General features: G+C 40.5%; 2 protein-coding genes across 11 annotated transcripts in view; one reads left to right on the top strand and one right to left on the bottom strand.

Moving 5' to 3' along the window:
* The window catches only part of MAP7D3 (MAP7 domain containing 3), a 48,072-nt gene extending 35,117 nt beyond the window's left edge, over positions 1–12,955 (top strand). For 6 of the 7 annotated variants that reach the window (XM_067304063.1, XM_067304061.1, XM_067304064.1 and 3 more), the window contains 7 exons: positions 3,992–4,127; positions 5,252–5,432; positions 6,595–6,699; positions 6,995–7,048; positions 7,967–8,060; positions 8,515–8,713; positions 9,843–12,955. In XM_067304063.1, the coding sequence (XP_067160164.1) occupies positions 3,992–4,127; positions 5,252–5,432; positions 6,595–6,699; positions 6,995–7,048; positions 7,967–8,060; positions 8,515–8,713; positions 9,843–10,152 (1,079 nt within the window). In that variant the 3' untranslated portion in view covers positions 10,153–12,955. The remainder of the gene's footprint in view (positions 1–3,991; positions 4,128–5,251; positions 5,433–6,594; positions 6,700–6,994; positions 7,049–7,966; positions 8,061–8,514; positions 8,714–9,842) is intronic. The other variant, XM_067304059.1, reaches the window with a different exon arrangement.
* An 832-nt stretch (positions 12,956–13,787) lies between these two features.
* Positions 13,788–19,237, bottom strand: part of FHL1 (four and a half LIM domains 1) — a 34,720-nt gene continuing 29,270 nt past the window's right edge. For 3 of the 4 annotated variants that reach the window (XM_067304067.1, XM_013943028.2, XM_067304065.1), the window contains exons 2-6: positions 18,048–18,229; positions 17,041–17,218; positions 16,377–16,546; positions 15,557–15,743; positions 13,788–14,783 (exon numbers count right to left, since the gene is read on the bottom strand). In XM_067304067.1, coding sequence (XP_067160168.1) covers positions 14,626–14,783; positions 15,557–15,743; positions 16,377–16,546; positions 17,041–17,218; positions 18,048–18,203 — 849 coding nt within the window. In that variant the 5' untranslated portion in view covers positions 18,204–18,229 and the 3' untranslated portion in view covers positions 13,788–14,625. The remainder of the gene's footprint in view (positions 14,784–15,556; positions 15,744–16,376; positions 16,547–17,040; positions 17,219–18,047; positions 18,230–19,237) is intronic. The other variant, XM_067304066.1, reaches the window with a different exon arrangement.

Here is a 19,237-nt window from a genome sequence, read left to right as displayed (position 1 = left end):
CTTGCATGCCTCAGAGGGGACATAATCAGTTGTAATCAATGTCATCACTTGGTGAAAGCTGCCATAACAATCTGTCCTATTCCTGTATCTTCCACTTGTTTTGGAACAGGTGTCCTTGTTCCTTGGGTGCCTCACCTGTCTCTTCTCCACACTGACTTCTGGAACTATATTAACCCAATTTATCTGTTTCTATTTTATTCTATTGCTAATATCCAAGCTAGTCATCTTTGTCGTGATTTGTAATGGTGTTGGGTGAAGCTCTTTTTCTTTGGCATATACAAGATAAGGAAATAGTGGCCATGTTGTTGAACCTAGAGATGATTTGGTTTATCTCTCTGAATATTTTGATACAATGGAATATTGCTGAGTGTTTCACATGTGAATGTAGGGCAAAATCTTTGTTCTTAAAAATAAAAAGTTGCATGTATTTTTCAAGGCACGTGGTGTGCAGTAGGTGTTGAAGAGCAGGAAATAGTGATGGACATCTGTGTAGGCACTTCACCTTGTGGACTGGTGCAGTACCATATCTCAGTCAGCTTCTAAAATCAAAGTGCACCAGCAAATGGCATGTGGCAAATCAGTGTCTTGTAGGTTCAACGTAATTGAGCTTTGTGTACTTGGATCTTCATACCATCTCTTTTCACTCAAACTGAACTTGATTGCCTGTTGCTGACAGACGGCAATCAAGTCTCTTTGTCTTGTTTTTTATGTGTCTTTGTACAGAAATATGCCGTTCTGCAGTAAAACACTTTTTATTTTTCAGTGGCTTGGAGCAGTTGTCATTTCTGGCAGCAGCCTTTCGCAGCTTCTCTGAGAGTTAAAAGGCTTGTTTCAACTTAAAACATAAGAAATGCTCCTTCATGAGCTCACACCTTATGCGTGATGATAGGTAATAAACTTAGATCTATCATGGAGCCTCACTTTTTTTGTATCCAACTAGAGAAGGCTTTGGAATAAGAGTTCTGGATAAAGTGTGTATATATGACTTGCCTTGAAATGAGTTGGAATCTTCTCTCCATCAAAGTAATGGTTCAATACAAGCCTGCTTGTGTTCTCGCTGTCAAAGTGAAAAGTAACAGTCCAGCAAGGTAATGACACTGGCTTCTCCTCACGCAGCAGATAATGTGGAATATTTTTTAATGCCTTGTGAAAAATTACAGCTTAATGAGAGAAAAGGAGGAGGTTCAGCTTTCACCTCTTCACATGTCTCAGGTCTTCTGCATCCTTCCCACTCACTTGGTGACCAAGTACTGCTGGAGAGGAGCTGTCTAGAGGCAGTCTGTGTTCCTAATGACTGCAAGTATCTTAATAGTGCCTCTTTGCTCTTAAACCATAGGCTAGAATTAAGCAAGACCAACAGATCAGCTGTCAGTCCTATGGGTATATTTAAAATTATTCTGAGACATCTCTCTTACCTGTTTTCCTCTTTCCCCTCCCGTCAGGAGGAGGTCATTTGAGAAGACAACCATTCTTATTATCAGGGACAATACTAGGAGCACTAGGAAAATAGACTGGTGTGTAAAATGCTGGAGGCGTCTTCCTTAGACACATTAGGAATCATGTTGGGAAGTCCTATGCCCTGCCCTATATGGACTGTACAAGGCAGGAGTATAGGAAGCATGTTCACCAGTGCAGTTTGCTCACCACAGTCTGCAGAATTGTTTCCTTGTGTTAGAGAAGTGCTCTAAAGTTGACTATCCAAATATCAAGGAGTTGAACAGGAGAAGCGTGATGTACTTAATTGTCATAGAGGTAAGATATTTTGACACCTTGGCAACTGAGGGCAGCACAGGATCTCCGTATATAGTGTATCCACAAACTCAGGCAGTCTAGACCAGTGCGCATGGACCTGTGCATCTGACACTTTGCACTCTTAACCTTGGGTGCACAGACATGAAAGCACTACTGAAGTAACTGTATGGAAAACATCAGTAAAGCTTCAAAAAGTGAATATACAACGGGAAGATCTCCCATAAACTTGAGGTGTGCTATCCTTTCTTTTGTTTTTCTGCCCCCTGTTCTTTCCATATCTGTGGTATTCTGAATATTGCTGTGACTAATTTTTCTATCTCATTTTTGATACCTGATATTCATAGTATTACAAGCTATTATTATCATGTTATAACCCTAAAACAGTAGTTCCCTTGGGCTCCTTGGTGAGCATTAAATTCTTTTTTTAGGTTCAATTTGGTCAACCAATTTTGGCATGATTTAGATTCTAGCAGTGTTAGATTAGGACTGTTATGCTAGTTGCTGTGCAAGTGCATAATGGAAGATGGCTTCTACTGTAAAAAGCATCTAGTGTAAACTTGCAAGACAGTCAAGTGGTAGAGGAGAAGACAATGTTGACTTCCAAAGGGTGTGTACTAGCAACACTAAATGAAATCCTCCCTCCTTTTCTTCAAATAAAAAAAAAAAGTTGCAGAATTTATGAAGAAAAACACTTTTTTCTTAGTTTTATGTTCATGAATGTCTTGAGTAGGTAAACAGTGAATGGTGCAGGTTCTCATAGTATGCATGGTTCTCATAACTGCAAAGGACTGGGCATTCTTGCTCAGGGAGGAGGAGGAAGATCACCTTTGACTGAGTTCAGTTTGGAAGTGCTATGGTTGTATTCTTGTTTGTACCAACATGACTGTGTTTTTGCTGAAATCAGAATCAGCCTTCATCCTGGAGAGGTGCTGCTTTTTCAGCATTGTATAAATCTAAATATTAGTGCTGGAATGCTTTCTACAAGACTGCAAGAACAATTTGCATGCATGCAGCAGTGCCGTGATTCAGCTGCTGAGGGCGTACTCTTTGAAGCTTTGGCCTCTGGCTGCAGGTAGTGATTATGTGTCCACAGGACTTAAGCAGCTTTTCAAATATTAAAGTACCTAATGACGGCATTGTGTTTTGAGTGATTTGTCGTTAGGTCAGAAGCGAAATAGTGGATCAAACCCTGATGTCATTGTTCATTAAAATTACCTTGGCTTGAAGGTTTTATAAATGTTATGCAAAGATGTATGTGCTGATTTGTGAAATATTAAAAAGAAGAAAGCAGGTCCCCACCAGCATTATGGTGCTATTGCTCTGCTGACATCAAGAGCTAATTCTCTGAATATTCAGATGCTCAGTTCTCCAGTCACATTAAACCAGTTACATTTCTAGAGAGCAGGAATAGCTTATAAAATCAAAGTTCTTTTAATATATATTGAGTGTAATTGAGTGGCAAGCTTCCCCCTGCCCCCCTTAATGTTGATTTATAATAGTATCTCTGATGTTCAGACACTGTAGTACCACACAGGACATTAACAAATGTAAACAGGATTATGGAAGTATTTACCTACTGTGTGGTTGGTGCTGTTTTGATCTCCATGTAAAGTATAAATGGATTTGTTGCTAAAATATGTGGAAATATGGTATTACTGAATTCATTAGTGTATGCTTTCACAGCCAGATAAAATGGTGATTATTGGCACCCTAAAATTCTCTATAAATATAAAAGCAAGGATGTTAATGTTATGAAACAATGAAGAGAAATTTTAAAATTAGTATTTCCTCTTTGGGCTCGTGGATGTATGCTCAGTTTTATTAGAAGGAAGATAAATGTATTTCCTGAAGCAGGTTTTTTTTTTCAATTTTCTTTTAAGTGCATGTAAATGTTCTAGAATAAAAGTGTCTTTTTAGAAATATGTTTTTAAGTATTATGGTAATTCTAGAATATCTTTAATCATATTGCCTGAAAAGTGGTTGAATCAGTGTAGCTGAAATGAGTTGTTACTAGTTCAGTATCAATGAGATACGGTGGCTCTGCATTCGTCTCCTTAGGACTGCCCCTTGGCTCTTGTGGGCCTTTGTACGCAGGGTATGCTCACCGAGTGGTGAGTACTGGTCTGAAAGATAGTGAGTCATTTGATCAAAAGAAAAATCTCACGTCACAGTGATAAGGTCTTTTTAATTTTAAAATTACTGGAGCTTTTTTAACAGCAGTTTCTTTTAAACTTTGCAGAATCAGGTAGCAAAACTATAGCAGGGACCACCACTGCTGAAGAAGCTGCTAAAATCTTGGCAGAGAAACGACGTCTAGCACGGGAGCAAAGAGAGCGTGAAGATCAAGAAAGAATTCAGAGGCAGGAAGAGGAAAGGTAACAATTCGGGAGCAGGAAATGAGGCCTTCTGAAGTGGGGCATGGTCACTTTAGATACATAGATTCCCTAAGCATTAGTTTGAGATCCTGTAAATCTTAATGCAGTTCCTGAAGCGGTGGACTGGCACTAGCATCATTTGAGATGGGACAGGTTGTTGTGTATATCATTAATGTATATCTCAGTATTATGTAGTGAATGGTCAGTGTGCAAGTAACTGCTCCTTTTTCCTTCTAGTCACCAGTGATGCTTTATTTCAAATCTAGAATGTGCTTTTTACATCATTTATATTTGATTTGTTGCCTTGAGATATTCGAGCACTCTGTATTAAACTGCCCTTTGACGAACTCAGGCAGTGGTTTGATGTTACACTACATCTGACTTTAGGGATCCTAAATTTGGATCAGAAAATGTTGCAGCCAAGTAATTCAAAGCAATAAATTAGAGTTTATTTGGTTTGCCATGTAGAAGTTGTTAAAAATAAATTAACTTATTAACTGTGTGCTGACTAACTCTGTTACGGATCAGGTGTCACCTGTCTGTGCTGCTCTGAATGTTATGGAACATCAGATATTGTCTGTTTTCCAGTCATGGGTATAAAGCTATCATAAACTTATATATAGTCTGCTGTGGATGTTTTGTCAGAAATATGATGTCATGCCCTTACTGGATGAGGTCTGATCTGACAGTGCACACCTCCAGTATGATGTCTGTGGAACTAAGGCCATGGAAAAAACAGTGTTTTAGAAAATCTGACTAATTTTATGCTTGACAGTGATTGAAAGGTTCATTCGTGTCATGGATGCTGATGGTATTTATTAAATAGTCATCTCTTAATCCAGTTCTCAATCAAATGTTCCATTATTGGAACAGCCAGCCTTGGACTTGACTTAATCAGCAAAGAGCATTTAAGCACTTGGAGATAGTTTCTTCCAAGTTATTTTGTTTTTTCCTTTGACTGGTCTAGATGGTAAGATTTTTAAATACACACCAGAAAGTATCTTAATGCACTTATTCTGTGGTTAAGTAACTTTAAACTTTCTTGCTTCCTAGTCTGTTTTATGTGCATGCATGCTTTAAAGAAAGTAATATCCAGTCAGTAATCTGTATTTTGGAAACACTAGAATCAGAGCAGAAGAAATGGCCAAGAGAGCAATTGAAGAAAAAGCACGACGGGAAGAGGAGCTCCGCAGACTGGAGGAAGAAAAAAGACTGGCTTATGAAGAACAGCAAAGACAAGCTGAAGAGGAGAGGATTCGCCGAGAACAGGAAGAACAGGAAAAACTTGCAGAGCTTCAACACCAGGTCTGCTTATCTGTAGACTCCACTGTGTTCCTTGTACAAGCTGTTGACATGTTTTCAAGGGGCTTATCTTTTTTTGTTCCATAGAACAGTTTTGACAAACCTTTGTCAGGAACAATAAAAGCAGAGTTCATCCTGTGCGTGATGGGAGATTGATTAATGAATGTCTTGAAGTCCTTTTCTTTGCCCTATTTTGTGTGATTTTTTCCAACATTCGATAAATACAGGCCTGGGACAGAAGCAAATTTTTTTGGAATTTTTTTTTATCCATCTGGGACATTATTTTGCATACAAGAGACATGGAGAACTGTAAAATATTTGTACTGCTCCCACTTTCCCAACTAACTGCTATGAATTATAAGAAAGCGGTCTGTCTGGAAAAAGTCATCTAGCTTGCTCTGATTTCTTTTAATTAAAGATTTGTAGTGTTTCCAAGTCTGCTGTTCCAGTTGCTAAATATAGTCTTCCACAGCTAAGATCTGTTTACCTTTGCAAAGGCATCTTCCTAAGTGAAGGAAGTCGTGTTTTGCAGAGAGTGGACTTTCTTTGAATTAGATTAATTTTGAAAGTCAAAGCAGTTTTACAATGAAATTACTTGCATTTAAAGAGCTGTATCTTATGGATTGCATCCACATGTGCGTCTGAACTTTTCCTTGCAAGCTTGCTTATGCTTATAAAAATTATTTAGACAGTGTTCCCTATCACCTTCTCATCCTTCCAGTTATACTGGAAAAGAACACTAAGATACTCACTGCCAAGTATCTTGATAGTAATACCTGACTGCCAAGATTTTTAAATCAACCTTGCCACATTTAGGATTTAATTGCTGTCCTGTTGCTTCATAAAATATCCTTCTTAGACAAATCTTCATCCTGAAGTATAGTTTGAACCCTGAGTAGCTCAACAGCATCCAGAATGTTTGCATAATCCTAATACAGCCACGCACACAGATTTTCTTTTCAAATCAGTTTCTGAATCTCATAGCAATAGATAATTAATGTCAGTAACTGGATAGTTGGCATTTACCTGCAGTGCATGGTAGTACTAGAAGAGTGATTGTCTGGGACTTCTGTCTGTGTTGAACAAGAATCTCTGTAACAGCTCTGATTTTGATTCTTGGGAATGAGTTGTGCACTGGATGCTGTTTTCTTTGCATTATTTTCAGAGAGAAGAAGCTGAAGCAAAAGCCCAAGAAGAGGCTGAAAGACAGCGGCTGGAAAGAGAGAGAATTATGCAGCAAAATATGCAGGAAAGGCTTGAAAGAAAAAAGGTATGCTGTACTGAAAGCAAAAAAGTTTCTCAACCTAAAATAGTGGTTGAAGTGTTAGTATTAAAGCAAGCTGGTCTAAATAAACTGAACAGGCAAACTGTCTCAGATGCATTTGAATAGAAATAGCATGTTTTGGGAAAAAAAGCCAACTCTGGCTTATGAGCTTTAAAAAATGGTAAATAAAGTAGTAAATTTATGAAATATGAACATTTTTGATGATTGGTGAAAATTTAAACCAGAAGGCTGAAATATAAAGTTCTATATGTCATTGCAAATATTTTCTCCATTTTAACAGAGAATTGAAGAAATAATGAAAAGAACACGAAAATCGGATCAAAATGAATCAAAGGTACTTGGTTTTTTGGATCTGTATAATGACACAGAGTAGGCTCATAGAGATCCACGGTTGTGATGCACTTTCCTTCCCAGAGAAGGCTTTACCATGCGTCCTGCTTTCCACTGTTATTCTGCCATAAAATTACTTCCATGTGAAGTGTAAAGGTCTGGTACAGTAATTTTCAGTAGCTTCCCATTGTACACATGCTTCTTTACTTGTTCTGACCAGAAGTCTTTGCATCTGATGCGTTTTTGTTCAAACCATATAGAACCAATGTGATCTGGCATTATCGCTTGCAGATCACTTTCAGCAGAAAACTGCTGTTAGCAATGGATCTCCCCCCTTCCTCCCCCCACCTTTTTTTTTTTTGCCATTTTTACCATATCCTTTCTGCTGAGGTTATTTTTCCCCAGAAAACTTAAGATTCCTGGCTTCATCTATTTATTTAAAGCAAATCTTAGAGGTTCCTTTGGGTTTCTACAGTAAGCTGGATGTATTTTTGTTAGCACAGTGAGCCTTGACCTAAGATTTGTGGTGAATTATTCATATTGTACTGAGGAGTAGTTGCCATTTTCTGAATATTCAAAACGCAGACCCAAGTCTTCATATGGCTGAAAACCAATAAATATGTAGCACATACCTTGGAGAGATGAGAGAAGAGAGAACTCTGGAGTAGTTTGTAGGTAGGAGGTGGTAGTAGCTCTTCCACATGTTCCATTACAGGCTCTGGCTCAGCTGGGCATGTTGTTGTTGGGTGACCTGAGAATTCAGTATTGACTTCAGCAGCCCTGTTAGTTGATGTCCTCTCCCAGCCAGGGATGTGGATTGCCTATTAGCTTCTGGACTAGTCTTGTGCAGGAGCTGTGATTGAGCCATTTCTGAACCGCTAAATAGTAGCGAGCTATTGTGAATAACACTCAGGGAATTCAGTTGCAGAATGAAGAGAAGTCTGCCTCCGAGGTCATTGAGGGAGAGGATATTGAAGAGGAGGAAGAGTTGGGTCTTGAGAAGACTGATCAACCAGGTAAGGAACCTGGCTGAGTCAGATCTAAGTGGCAGTCGGTGTTTCAGTGATGTTTAATCATTGTCGAAAATGTCACTGAGTTAATAGCATTGTGATGGTCTGAGCACACAAGTCCCAGAAGTGCCATCGAGGCTCTCTGCTCAAATGCAGTATAGATCATTGCCTGTTCCATACCACAGAAGAAGAGCAAAATGGTTAAATGGAGAATGATTTGAGTGTGAAATACAGGCAGCATGTAAGCATTTTATGTGTGTATTTTTAAAGATAGAAAACAACTTTCCTGTTGTTATACAAGCTTCTCCATAGAGAAATTAATCTATTGAAACTAAGTTCCTTGAATTTTGACTGGGAAAGGTTATTTGGACGGTTGTATTTTATTCATTTTGAGTAACAACTCAGTTACTGAAGCTCTTTTTTTTTTTTTTTTTTTTTTTCTCCCCCCCTTCACCTTCAGGAAAGCTAAATGGTGTTGACTTACCCCAGGAAGTCAAGCAGGAGACAGAAGGTTGTTCAGAGATTGCACATAGCTTGATCTCTAAAGAATCTGAGGAACAAGATGGGTCAAAGTTGAAGGCCAGTGAAGTATTTATGAATGGAAGTGATTTGAAAAGTGATGAGGGGTCTCTGCTTGTTACTGAATTAAAGGATTCCAGGTGAGTCTGTGTACGTGGTGGTTTTACTGTCAGAGCAATTACCTGTCATGCAAGAAATCCTCCTCTATGCTTCAGTTAAATTTAGTACTGTGTGTTGCATTGCATCAAATTTTGTACCCTACTAGCTTAGTGGTATTTCTCTGGCTTGCTCCAGGCATGTGATGTGTGCATGCTGTCAATTTACTGCTTCATGTAGAGACAGTTAGTTCAGAATGATTGTTTGTGTGGATGGCACCTTGTTAATGGTAGTGGCTTTTCTAAGAAGTGAGAGACAGAGCCAGCAGCACACCAGTGTTACTTCTTGTAAAGAAAGGCAGTGGCTTGAAATCTTTTCCCTGGGAGTGACTGGCAGTTCATTTCGTTAAGAAAACATTAAACAAAGGGGAGGAGGACAAAACTGAAAAGTAAGAATAACCTACAGAAGGCTCTCGAACAGTTTCAGTTGTGCTGAAACACCAGATACAACACAAAAGCCTTCCTTAATGGGAATTTTTTTAATATTTCAAATTTTATCTCTTTAGACATAAAGCATTTCCATCTAATACTGGAAAAATTGTCCTCTGATGCTTGTTCCATTTGCTCATCTAAATGCTAATGATTTAGAAGTGGCAATGTGAACTCTTTTTTAAAGTGATGATAAATTTCATTCCTCTAGTGATGGAATACAAAGACATTTTCATGATTTTCTTAAGAATGAATGAAAACTGATCACTCTGATTTGGGTATAGATTGTGAATGTTTAAGTATAACTTGTCTTCTGAGGCTCAATTTTGTGTTCAAAAAAGTCTTAACTGGAGAAAAAAAGAAAGGAGAATTGTCCACTATTAAAATAGGGGTTTAATAGTGCAGGGTTTTAAACTTGTTGCTTTCTTGTGTCAAATTTCTGGAGCTAGACCTTACTCGAGAGCTATTAGTATAGTAAAAAGTGAGTGTGTGTTGGTGAATCGTTCTTCCCCTTCAACTCTTGGGGAGGAGATCTCATGTGGCAGCTGGAGGAGCTTGTGAGGGAATGCCCTTCAGGATACGCTGTGCTTGCAAAGTATGCAGATTGCTAATTGTCTGGCCTCTAAAGAATCTAAAGATTAAATATCCAGAAATTCTAATAAAAATATCCATTCTCTTTTTCTAGCCATCCTGCAAAAGAAATGGTTGTCGATGACTCAGTAATGTTGGGTGTTAATGAAGCTGATCATACAATTGGACTTATTCAGAATCTTAATGGAAAATCCGGTTCATGGACTTTTGAGGAGTTTATTGACGTTGGAATACATTCCAAGTCAAGCAAACTGAGTTCGGACAGCATCCCTGCTGATAACTGTAATCAAAACTTGAATGATGCTGCTACAATTCCTTCTAGTCCTAAATTGGCATTTGAGGAAGATGGTGCAGTGAATTCATTGACCAAACCTATAGATGCTTCATCAGGTAATCCAAGCTGATTTCCTCCTTTATCTCCTCCTCTGGCTAGATAATTCACTTTCTTGCAATTTACTCTTCTTGCCTTAACTTCAGCTTCTTATTTTCAAGGCACTTTTCCCAGTGTGTAGGCTGGAAAGAAAGCTCTTCCTTTAGTGCTTGTAACTTACATTCTGTCAAAAGGAGACACCAACTGATGCCTTTTTAGGGACTTGCTTTATGCTGTGGCTAAAGCCCAACATTAAGGCTTTCCAAAGACACAACTGAATCCCTGTGAAGCTCCTGTAGCTCTCACCAGCACTCAAGCCCATCTCTTGTATTTTAGGCTTCTTCTGAAATGTCTTAAATGGCACATGTTACTTTTGAAGATACTAACAGTTTAAAAGGTGTCTGATGTAACTCTTTACAGATAAGACCTGGCTGCTTTCCCCCTTCCACTCCTAGGCATGTTCTGTAACTTTTTGATGCTGAGCTGCATGGCCTTAGGAGGTTTCTTCGGGCTCTGGCAGGATATTAGCTGTCCTCTCTACTTACTGTAGAATAGTCTTTCACTTGACTGAAGGATGTAACACCATCCTTAAATTACACAAAGAGAGTTTTGTTACATTTTGGGAGGAGTGATAGGGCTACAGACACAGTACTCTGAATTTTCTGAAAGAAGCTGGGCTGCCTCTGAAGCCACGTATAGTTGAGAGCCCAGACCCTGATGCAGTGCAGTGCAGGGTGTAAGAGGGGCTTCGGTAAGCTAGTTTACGTAAGACTAAACCTCTCTGGTGGTGGAGCTAAACCCCAAATGGACATGCTCACAGCAGGAGATCTCTGTCAGTGAGATAAATGACTGCGTGAACAGTTGAATGAATGGTAGTGAAAAACCAAGACTTGCTATCCGCATTTCCTTCAAATGATGTGTAGCACTTTTTTTGATTAAAGTGTAGCACTTTTCTAGACTGAACTGTTTCTTGAGTCTCCTCTGTCGCTACGCGTCTTGCGAATTGCAGTCCTATGGGCATAGCCTTCCCGAGACTTTCCTTGAGGCCAGGCTATGGGATGAGAACGACTTACGTGGTATTGCTGATCACATTCTCTGTTCTGACCAAAATCATTAACTTATTCGTGAAGAAAGTATTGCCTTTTAGTTTTGAACTTGAATATTTTTGAGATAATATGATTTAAGAATTATGTACGCAGCTTCAGGAACTAATATTCATAAATTAGAAAAATGCTACTGTGCTGGTTTTCTAAGTAACCAGTTGGTTCTGTGCTCACCCCCTGGACGCAGACTGACAGCAATGATAGACTGATGTGGAATACACACAGTATGATGGTTAAATGTTTTCTTTTCTTTGCTCTTTGGACAGAACTGTGAACACTAGAGACCTGGAAATAATCTGATTGCACTTCAGTAATCCAGTGTTTTATCAAGTACCGAAGGCCTTGTTTTGAAAAGCTGCTTGTTTACCTTTACCCATCTTCAAGCTTGCAAAAAACAAACAAAAAAACACCAGGGGAGGGATAACAAACTTCTAGATTTGCACCTTGAAAACATTTCAGGGAGACTCTTTTGCTGTTGTTCCTTTTCCATTTGTTTCGTTAAATGTTGGATAAGATTTTCTTGTTTAAATATCACTTGGTTCCCTTTTACAGACTTTCCCCTAACCTGTTTGAGTCCTTTCATTTTCATATCACTGTACTGTACAGCAGGGTGCCACTGGAGGCTTTCCAGTTAGCTACTGGCCAGATTTTGCATCTTCCTAAAAAGGCACTTAATGAATAAAAGACTCATTTAGTGCATGTTAAAACTGAACTCCATTTGTAACAGTCTTCTGAAAAACGCTGTACACGTGTTGGTTCACAAACTATTTAAAAAGGCAAAATTATCTTCAATTTTGAATTAAGTAGAAAAATTTCTTACTTCCTAACATGAAAATATTGGCAGTTTCAAAAAGCAGTATTGTACCATCGCTAATATGTTTTAATCTATTGGAAAACATCAAAACGTTTTACAGCATATGCACTAATATATTACAAAAATGTTGATACCTAAGACATGTTTGTCATAGTGCAGTTTAACATTGTCATGCTTTTAAAAATGTTTTCCTTTTGAATTACATATTTAAGTTTATCTATACTCATGTAAGTATTATTTTATTGTGTACATAACAGTATTAGACCATTGAAGTCATGTTTTGTTCATGTTAATTATTCTAAGTGTTCCTGTGCTAGCTTTATAACAGTGGCTGCAAACTGCATACATATTTCCCTTCCCCTAAAGCCTGCATTAAGTAATCTATTTAACCTCAACTTGCCTGCTTTTTACAGCATGAAGAGATTAACTAAACATCTTCTGAAAAATGGCTGCTACTAAAAGTAATAATTCAGCCTTGTATCTTCTGTAACAGATATATTGAATACGTGAGTACTTTAAAGAATAGCTGTCTCAAATCCTGCTAAAAAACATTGGCTGATACTTCAAATGAATCATCCAAACGGCAGCTGCGTTTTCAGTGTTTAGATGCAAATGTTTTTGCTGGAACTAAATGTGTTCTTTCCTCAACACCACAGTTACAATAGGAAACCCTCAGCTGTCTTACTCTCGGTGTTGGCTATTCAGAATATGGTAGAACTGTTTTAGACTTAGAGCAGTGCCTTAGGTAAAAAGACTGTATTTTTGTATGATAGCTGTTTCATTCTGGCAGAGACAATCATTCTAACAAACAAGATGCTGATATTTTTTTTTTTCTGTGCAGATATTATTTGTTGAAAGGTCTGTTACAGCTCTATGTAAATATGTGCACACTGTTAAATAAACTTTGCAGTTGAACAATGCTTTATTCCTGTAGTACTAAACATTACCTTACCAGGAGTCTCCAAACCCTTGCCATGCTGACCTGCCTTGAGGTACACTCTGGTGCTGCTCTGACTGTTCCGCACATAGCAGACTCCCAAAACGAGGAGCCTCTTTTGCAGTTGCATTTGTGTGGTTGGAAAGGTATTTGTATTAACACCGTCAGATCTTGCTGTGTTTGTACCTGCCTATGACATGTTCATTACTGTTGAATTCTTTAACTCGCTTTTCACTTTAAGTCTTTGCCTTTTACGTGTATAACTGGCATCTGTATGTTTTAACGCTGATTCTAGCGAATCATGACCATAATTCTAATGAATTCTAGTGAATTATGACCAGAGGGGAGCAGTGACTGTTGGGAATACAGCGAGATGCTGCCTTTTTGTTTTACTTGGGAGGGTTCTTTGTTTCTGGTAGGTGCTTGTGACTGAAAGGGAACAACTGGAGCACCATCCAGTTTACAAATATTTGTTTGGTATCAGCTGCTGCTATGGAAGAAACCTTAAACCAGGGTTCAGGTCGGTGAAGAGCTGTGTGTAGACAGTGGTTGTACTTGTCTTCTGCAAAGGACTCTTTCACACAAGCTGTTCCTAGCAGATGGTCTGGAGTCAGTTATAAAAGAAAAAGAAAAACTCTGGTTTATGGAAATTGTTGGTTTGGTCCTCAGCTATTTAAGGGTACTGTGGCAGAGCAGCTGCCTCCTACTTTGCCAGTGGAAGCATGGTATCAGACCTGATTTCAGTAGCTCAGCCATAAGAGGTGTCACTCATGTGAGACAGTGAAATGAAAAACCGGTTTTCCAGACTGCAGGACTCCAAACAAGCACTAGTCTCATTTTTATTAAATCATAAAACGTACACTGACATGATAGGAGAGCTATGATTGTCTGAGCTACTTTAAGGCACTTCTAAATGCATGTGCATTTTGCTGTAGTTCAAAGACTTACTTCTTACTAATGGATTAGTAATTTCATATAGAAAACCTCATTTAAACAGTGATGTAAAAAAAGCTGGTGAGCAAAACTTTTGGACAAACCATGCAGAAATCAAGACTAAAACATGTTTATGGAAACTAACTAAAGCTAAATCATACTGTCAAAATGTTATTATATGTAAGACAAAGCCATTCCATACACTTGCTGCAATTCAGTGTGGTAGGATAATGTAAGGTATTTATTATGACTTGCTATTGTGTGATATACGTAATGTACCTGTACTGTAAATGCATAATAATAAGCTCTCTCTCATCCTGGGTGCAAGGTACCGAGGCTTGTGCATGCCTTGTCAAACCCAATTCATTTAAGTGCCAAGCTTAAATATACCAGACAAGTTTAAAACCAGCTTTGTTTTAGTTTAGGCTACACATGCAGATTATATAGTATTGGGATCTTTAAGGCTAAACCTAAAACTGAAGTGGCATTTTAAGCCTTTACACTAAAGGTTACTTGAAAGCAAAGTTAGCTTTTTGCAACAACATGTGTTTTCTTACTGCAGGAGCTTCAAAAATCAAACCCAGTATGGTTAGGTTACTTTAGTTTTTTATGCTAAAATGAAAAAAGGTAAGAGTTTTAGCATGCAAAGCCTGCTTCTTTACCAAGACTATTTTGGAAAGCAGGGCTGAAATCCATTTTACAGCAGTTGCTGTTTGCTCCTTACAGTCGTTTGGGACACTCAGCGCAGTAAATTTTTCCATTATGGCAAACAAAGCGCTTGTTGGCCAGACCACGGGCACACTTTGTGCATTTGAAACAATAATCGTGCCAGGATTCATCTTCGTAGTTAACCACACTGGTTCCTCTTCCAAATCCTGCTAGGAGAGAAAACAATTATAGGACGACGATAGTAGGTTGTCCTTGGCCGTGTTAGTCCACCAAGCAGCAAGTCTCATTCTTAATGCCTCCTGTGCTTCTACACTAATGTAACTAACTGAACCACACTGTTTGCTGCTCAGTATTACTGCTCTTGGAGAAACAGGCAGCTTTGCATGGGTTTGTGTGGCTTGTCTACACTAAGGTTTTTCTCTTGGATCCTATCTCCAGGGAACAGTCAAGTTGAAGGAAAGAGTAATAGAGCAAGGACAGGCTGGGCCAAACACCCAACCATATTGTTACAGGGTCAGATCCATGCTCTGAAATGCAGAAGAGAAGGGAAGAGTCATGGGACTGGCAGGATAGTACCCATATTTTAGGGGTGAGCTTTCTGGGGTTTTCATATCCAATAGCCATGACATGTAAAACATATTAGAAGCAAAGCAAGCATTACTCCAGGGCACTAAAGCACTGCTCTTTTTAGTCTTCTGGTTCCCAAACTAAGATTTAGGTGGGAAATGTTCCGTTTGGGGCAGTTCTGGGGGAGATAAATTTGAGGAGTACAAAAGGTGAAGAGTTCAGTTAGTTACTAACTCAGCCTCCCTCCAAGAGGAGCATGTGGCTTGTAATTAGATCACATGTAAATTGCAGGAATACGGTTGGGGATACTAGACCTGCTCCTGGTGTTAGTAGCCTCTGAGGTACATGGCTTTTGGCGATCACACTTCTGACCTTAAGCACTCAGTGCACCCAAACTGCATTTAATCCAGCTTACCTGTAATAGGATTCTTGCAGCCAGCACACTTCTTGGCAACGCACTCCTTGTAGCAGTCAACACAGTAAAACTGATCCTCTACAGCTGTGAAGCGCTTCCCACCCAGTTGCTTCTTGCAGTTGGAACAAATGAAGCACTCTGAATGCCAAGGCTGCTCCTGGTAAGTGAGACCTCCAGAAGTGATGGGCTAGGAGGCAAAGAGCAGATATGCTGTGTTTCAGAATCAGTAGGGAGGAAGAGGGGTGACACTTGCATGGCGTGTATGGTGGGGGAGCTTTGTCATTGTGAAGATCTTCTTTTGAAGGTTTCCATTAAAATGAAATAGAGCAATACTTGAGTTTCTGTAGCCTGAAATCCTACATGTCTGGAGCCTTCATAATAGTTTATTTTACCTGCAGCAACTCTGCAGTTCTACATTAATCAGTTGCAGAAGCTGTAAAACAGTCATTTATATAAAACATTGGTTTGCTGCTTGAATACGCAATACCTACTCGAGCACTTAAACCATCTTAGCCTTGTCATCCCCAAAGCAAGTGCAGGACTGGTGTTGTCTTGGTTTTGGTCTGTGAGCAGCAGAGCTGCCCTCGGAAAACTCCTACAGCCCCTGCTCAGCTACTGTAATATGCAATAACCTTTAGCTCACTCATGATGTTAAGCCACACCAGCTGCTCACAGCAGTATCTCAGGGAAGGAAAGTAAGCAGTGCAGTACAGCTATAGCATGATCTGTCTGCTGGTTTACCCTCCTAGCTTCTAACAGACACGCAAGGGTTAGCAACTCTAAATTCAGGCAGCTGCCTTTGCAAACCGGAAGGACTTACATTCTTGCATTTAGCACAGGTCTTGGCAAACTTATGCTCATGGCAGGAGACACAGTAGAAGTCATCGCCCTTGGGGAAGAAGCTCCCAGATCCGATCACTTGCTTGCACTGGCTGCAAGTGAAGCAGTCCTTATGCCAGACCATCTTCTTGTACTCAACATTTTGGTCTCCTATAACAGACAATGTTATTTGGGATTTCAGGCCGGCGGCAAACTCTCCACCCCTTGCAATGTGGCATGGCAGTAGACAAGACCTCAACTGGCGCGTGTGAATAAGGGAAGGGCTGTTAATTTCTGCATCCCACTGAATTCCATCTAACCAGGGCCTTCCAGATTTTCTTAAATGTTTATGCCAGGCAAGTGCCTGAGCCTTTCTGAGAAGAGGGGCACTGGAGGTTGCACTTCTACAGAACAAACCTTTTGATAGAAGTGGTTTAATACTGACTACTAAGGTGAACAATTCACACAAGGGTTAACTGCAAGGCAGCCTTGGAACACTTTTCTAAAATGAACAGGTGAGAGCAACAGTTAAAACTTGCACCATTTCGTGGTGCTCCAGACTTTGAGCATGATGCCCAGACACCTAACAGCAGCCTCCAGGACTGATTAACCTCTGTGCTTTTGCACTAGAGCAGCCCTCAGCAGTGGTATCACTAGCACCATACCTGCAATAATAGGCTTGAAGCAGCCCTTACATCTGGGTGCATCTTCAGTGGCAGTGCAGTTGCTGCACCAAACCTTGTTGTTCTCCCTCAGCATAAAGGGCTCGTTGACCAAGGATGTAGAGCACTTGAAGCAGCGGAAGCAGCTGTCATGCCAGTAACGGTTCTTGAAATGCAGCTCCTGGAACAAACAAAAATAAAGTGAGCAGTAAGTCCTTCTCTTTTGCTGAGCACCCCTTAAAACAAGCAGTCATCTCATAAGCCTTGGCAGTAAGGATAGATTTTATTTTTTTTTTCTCCTGTAACTTCCACATTCAGTGTTTGGGGGTGCAGCTCACGTGCAAACGAGGAGGGACATTTAACCAGACTCACTGACACAAGGGGCTTAATTACAATCACAGTTGAAAGGCTACAGCTATGAAGATTTTAAATCCACTATACAATTAAAACTTGGGAGTTTCAGGGTACCAGTGTTTTTAACAAGCCACTTTGAGATTTGAAGTTCTGTAAGCATTTGTGGGCTTCTCTAGTCATCAGGTTCCCTCTAGTTAAGGTGTACATTATTATTGCCAGAAACACAAAGCACTAAAGGCTTAACTAACTGACAAAAGCCAGACCAAGGAGTGTCTTCCCAAGTGCTTTGGCCCAAAGATTAGTTTTCTGCAAGTCCTGTGCGGGCTAGATTAACTGCAGTGCTGTCTTCAGGACAATTGAGCATTTGCAGCGGTTCATGTGGCTGAATCTAGATCCTGAAATTAGATCCTGTGCAAAAGCAGCCCATCCTGAGCATCCCTTATTGCGTTATCCCAGAGCCTCTGGCTCTTTGCCCAAGAAACACGTGCAAGCACGGTCTGACCAACAGCCAGAGGGCTCAGCTCTTGCTTTTGCACAGAGCCTCACAGACAGGCCAGAGCCAGAAAAACAAATGGGAGAGAAATCAGCATCTGCCTGTCACATTCTCATCACAAAATTTAATGCAATGACCACCAGTTTAACTACTCGGCACTCACCTTGGAGTCGGCACCGATGGGTTTCTTGCACTCAATGCAGGTGTTGGCGCAGAACTTCTCAAAGCACTTGACGCAGCAGTGGCGGCCTTCCTTCTGCACATACTTCTTCCCTTGCAGCGGGTCACGGCAGTAGTGGCAGTCAAAGCGGTCCGACATGGTGCCCACAGTGTAACTGCCAGGCCCTGCAAGAGGAAAGAAGGTAAATTTACAGCCCTGAAGCCCTAAGAACTGTTACAGCTTCTGGGGCCTGTGCAAGTGAGGACACTTAATAGAAGGGCAGCCCAGCAGTGAATGTGTGGCAGTGCCAAGCTCTTTGAGGGCTTGTTACTACAGAGAGCAGCTTTTGTTAGGGCAACTCTGCCATCAGACAGCTCAAGGGTTTATAAAACAGCCTGCTCTCTACCAACTGCATGGGCATTTTCCAGGTGCCCACATAGTCCTTCCTTCTTGTCCTTTCTTGACATGAGCATGTTTCACTAACAGCTTCTGCTGCTCCTTAGCACAGTCACACCATCCATGCAATAGCTCCAGAGTGGTGTCCCCTGTCCTGCTGCAGCGAGATGCAGCTCTCCTTGCAGGGACCTGGGTGGCAGGTCTGGGGCAGGGTGGCTGTCAGGTCTGCACACAGGCAGGACCCCGTCTCTCTCTGGGTGCTGGAGCAGAGGTGGGAACGCCCAGAAGCGCCTCCATGGCCCCCCCAACCACAGTGCAACATATCCAAGGGCTCACAGCTAGCAAGTTGCTAAGTAAACTGTACAACTCTGTTCTGACTTTTGCTCACAGACCATTAAAAGAAAGAAAAATGCACAGAAATGGTAGCCAGGACAAAGCAGGAGATTTAGTTTTCTTCTACGCTGTAGGATAACACTGGTGAGGAGGATGTGGCCCCAATGTAAATCCAACAAGAGACCAATCTGCCAGAACTCTATCCCCTTTCCTTTGAGCACTGACTCCTGCCAAAGGTGCAGTGAGCTCACCAGCCCCCAGTACACTAAAGCCTCTCAGTCTTGCAAAGGCCTCAACAGAATTAAATGTAGCTTTACCATTGCTAATTAGGGCTCAGCCCTGCACCCACTGAAGTCAGAGTTTTGCCATTGCACTACCCTGAGCAGACACCGAGGCTTGTGCTTCTCTTTGAGTTCTGTCTTTGGGGTCTAAGGCCACTAAACCTTCGCTCTCGGGAAGGCTGG

This window comes from Apteryx mantelli, chromosome 13 (assembly GCF_036417845.1).
Source record: "Apteryx mantelli isolate bAptMan1 chromosome 13, bAptMan1.hap1, whole genome shotgun sequence".
Lineage (NCBI taxonomy): Eukaryota > Metazoa > Chordata > Aves > Apterygiformes > Apterygidae > Apteryx > Apteryx mantelli.
This window is presented reverse-complemented; position numbering and strand designations above follow the sequence as displayed.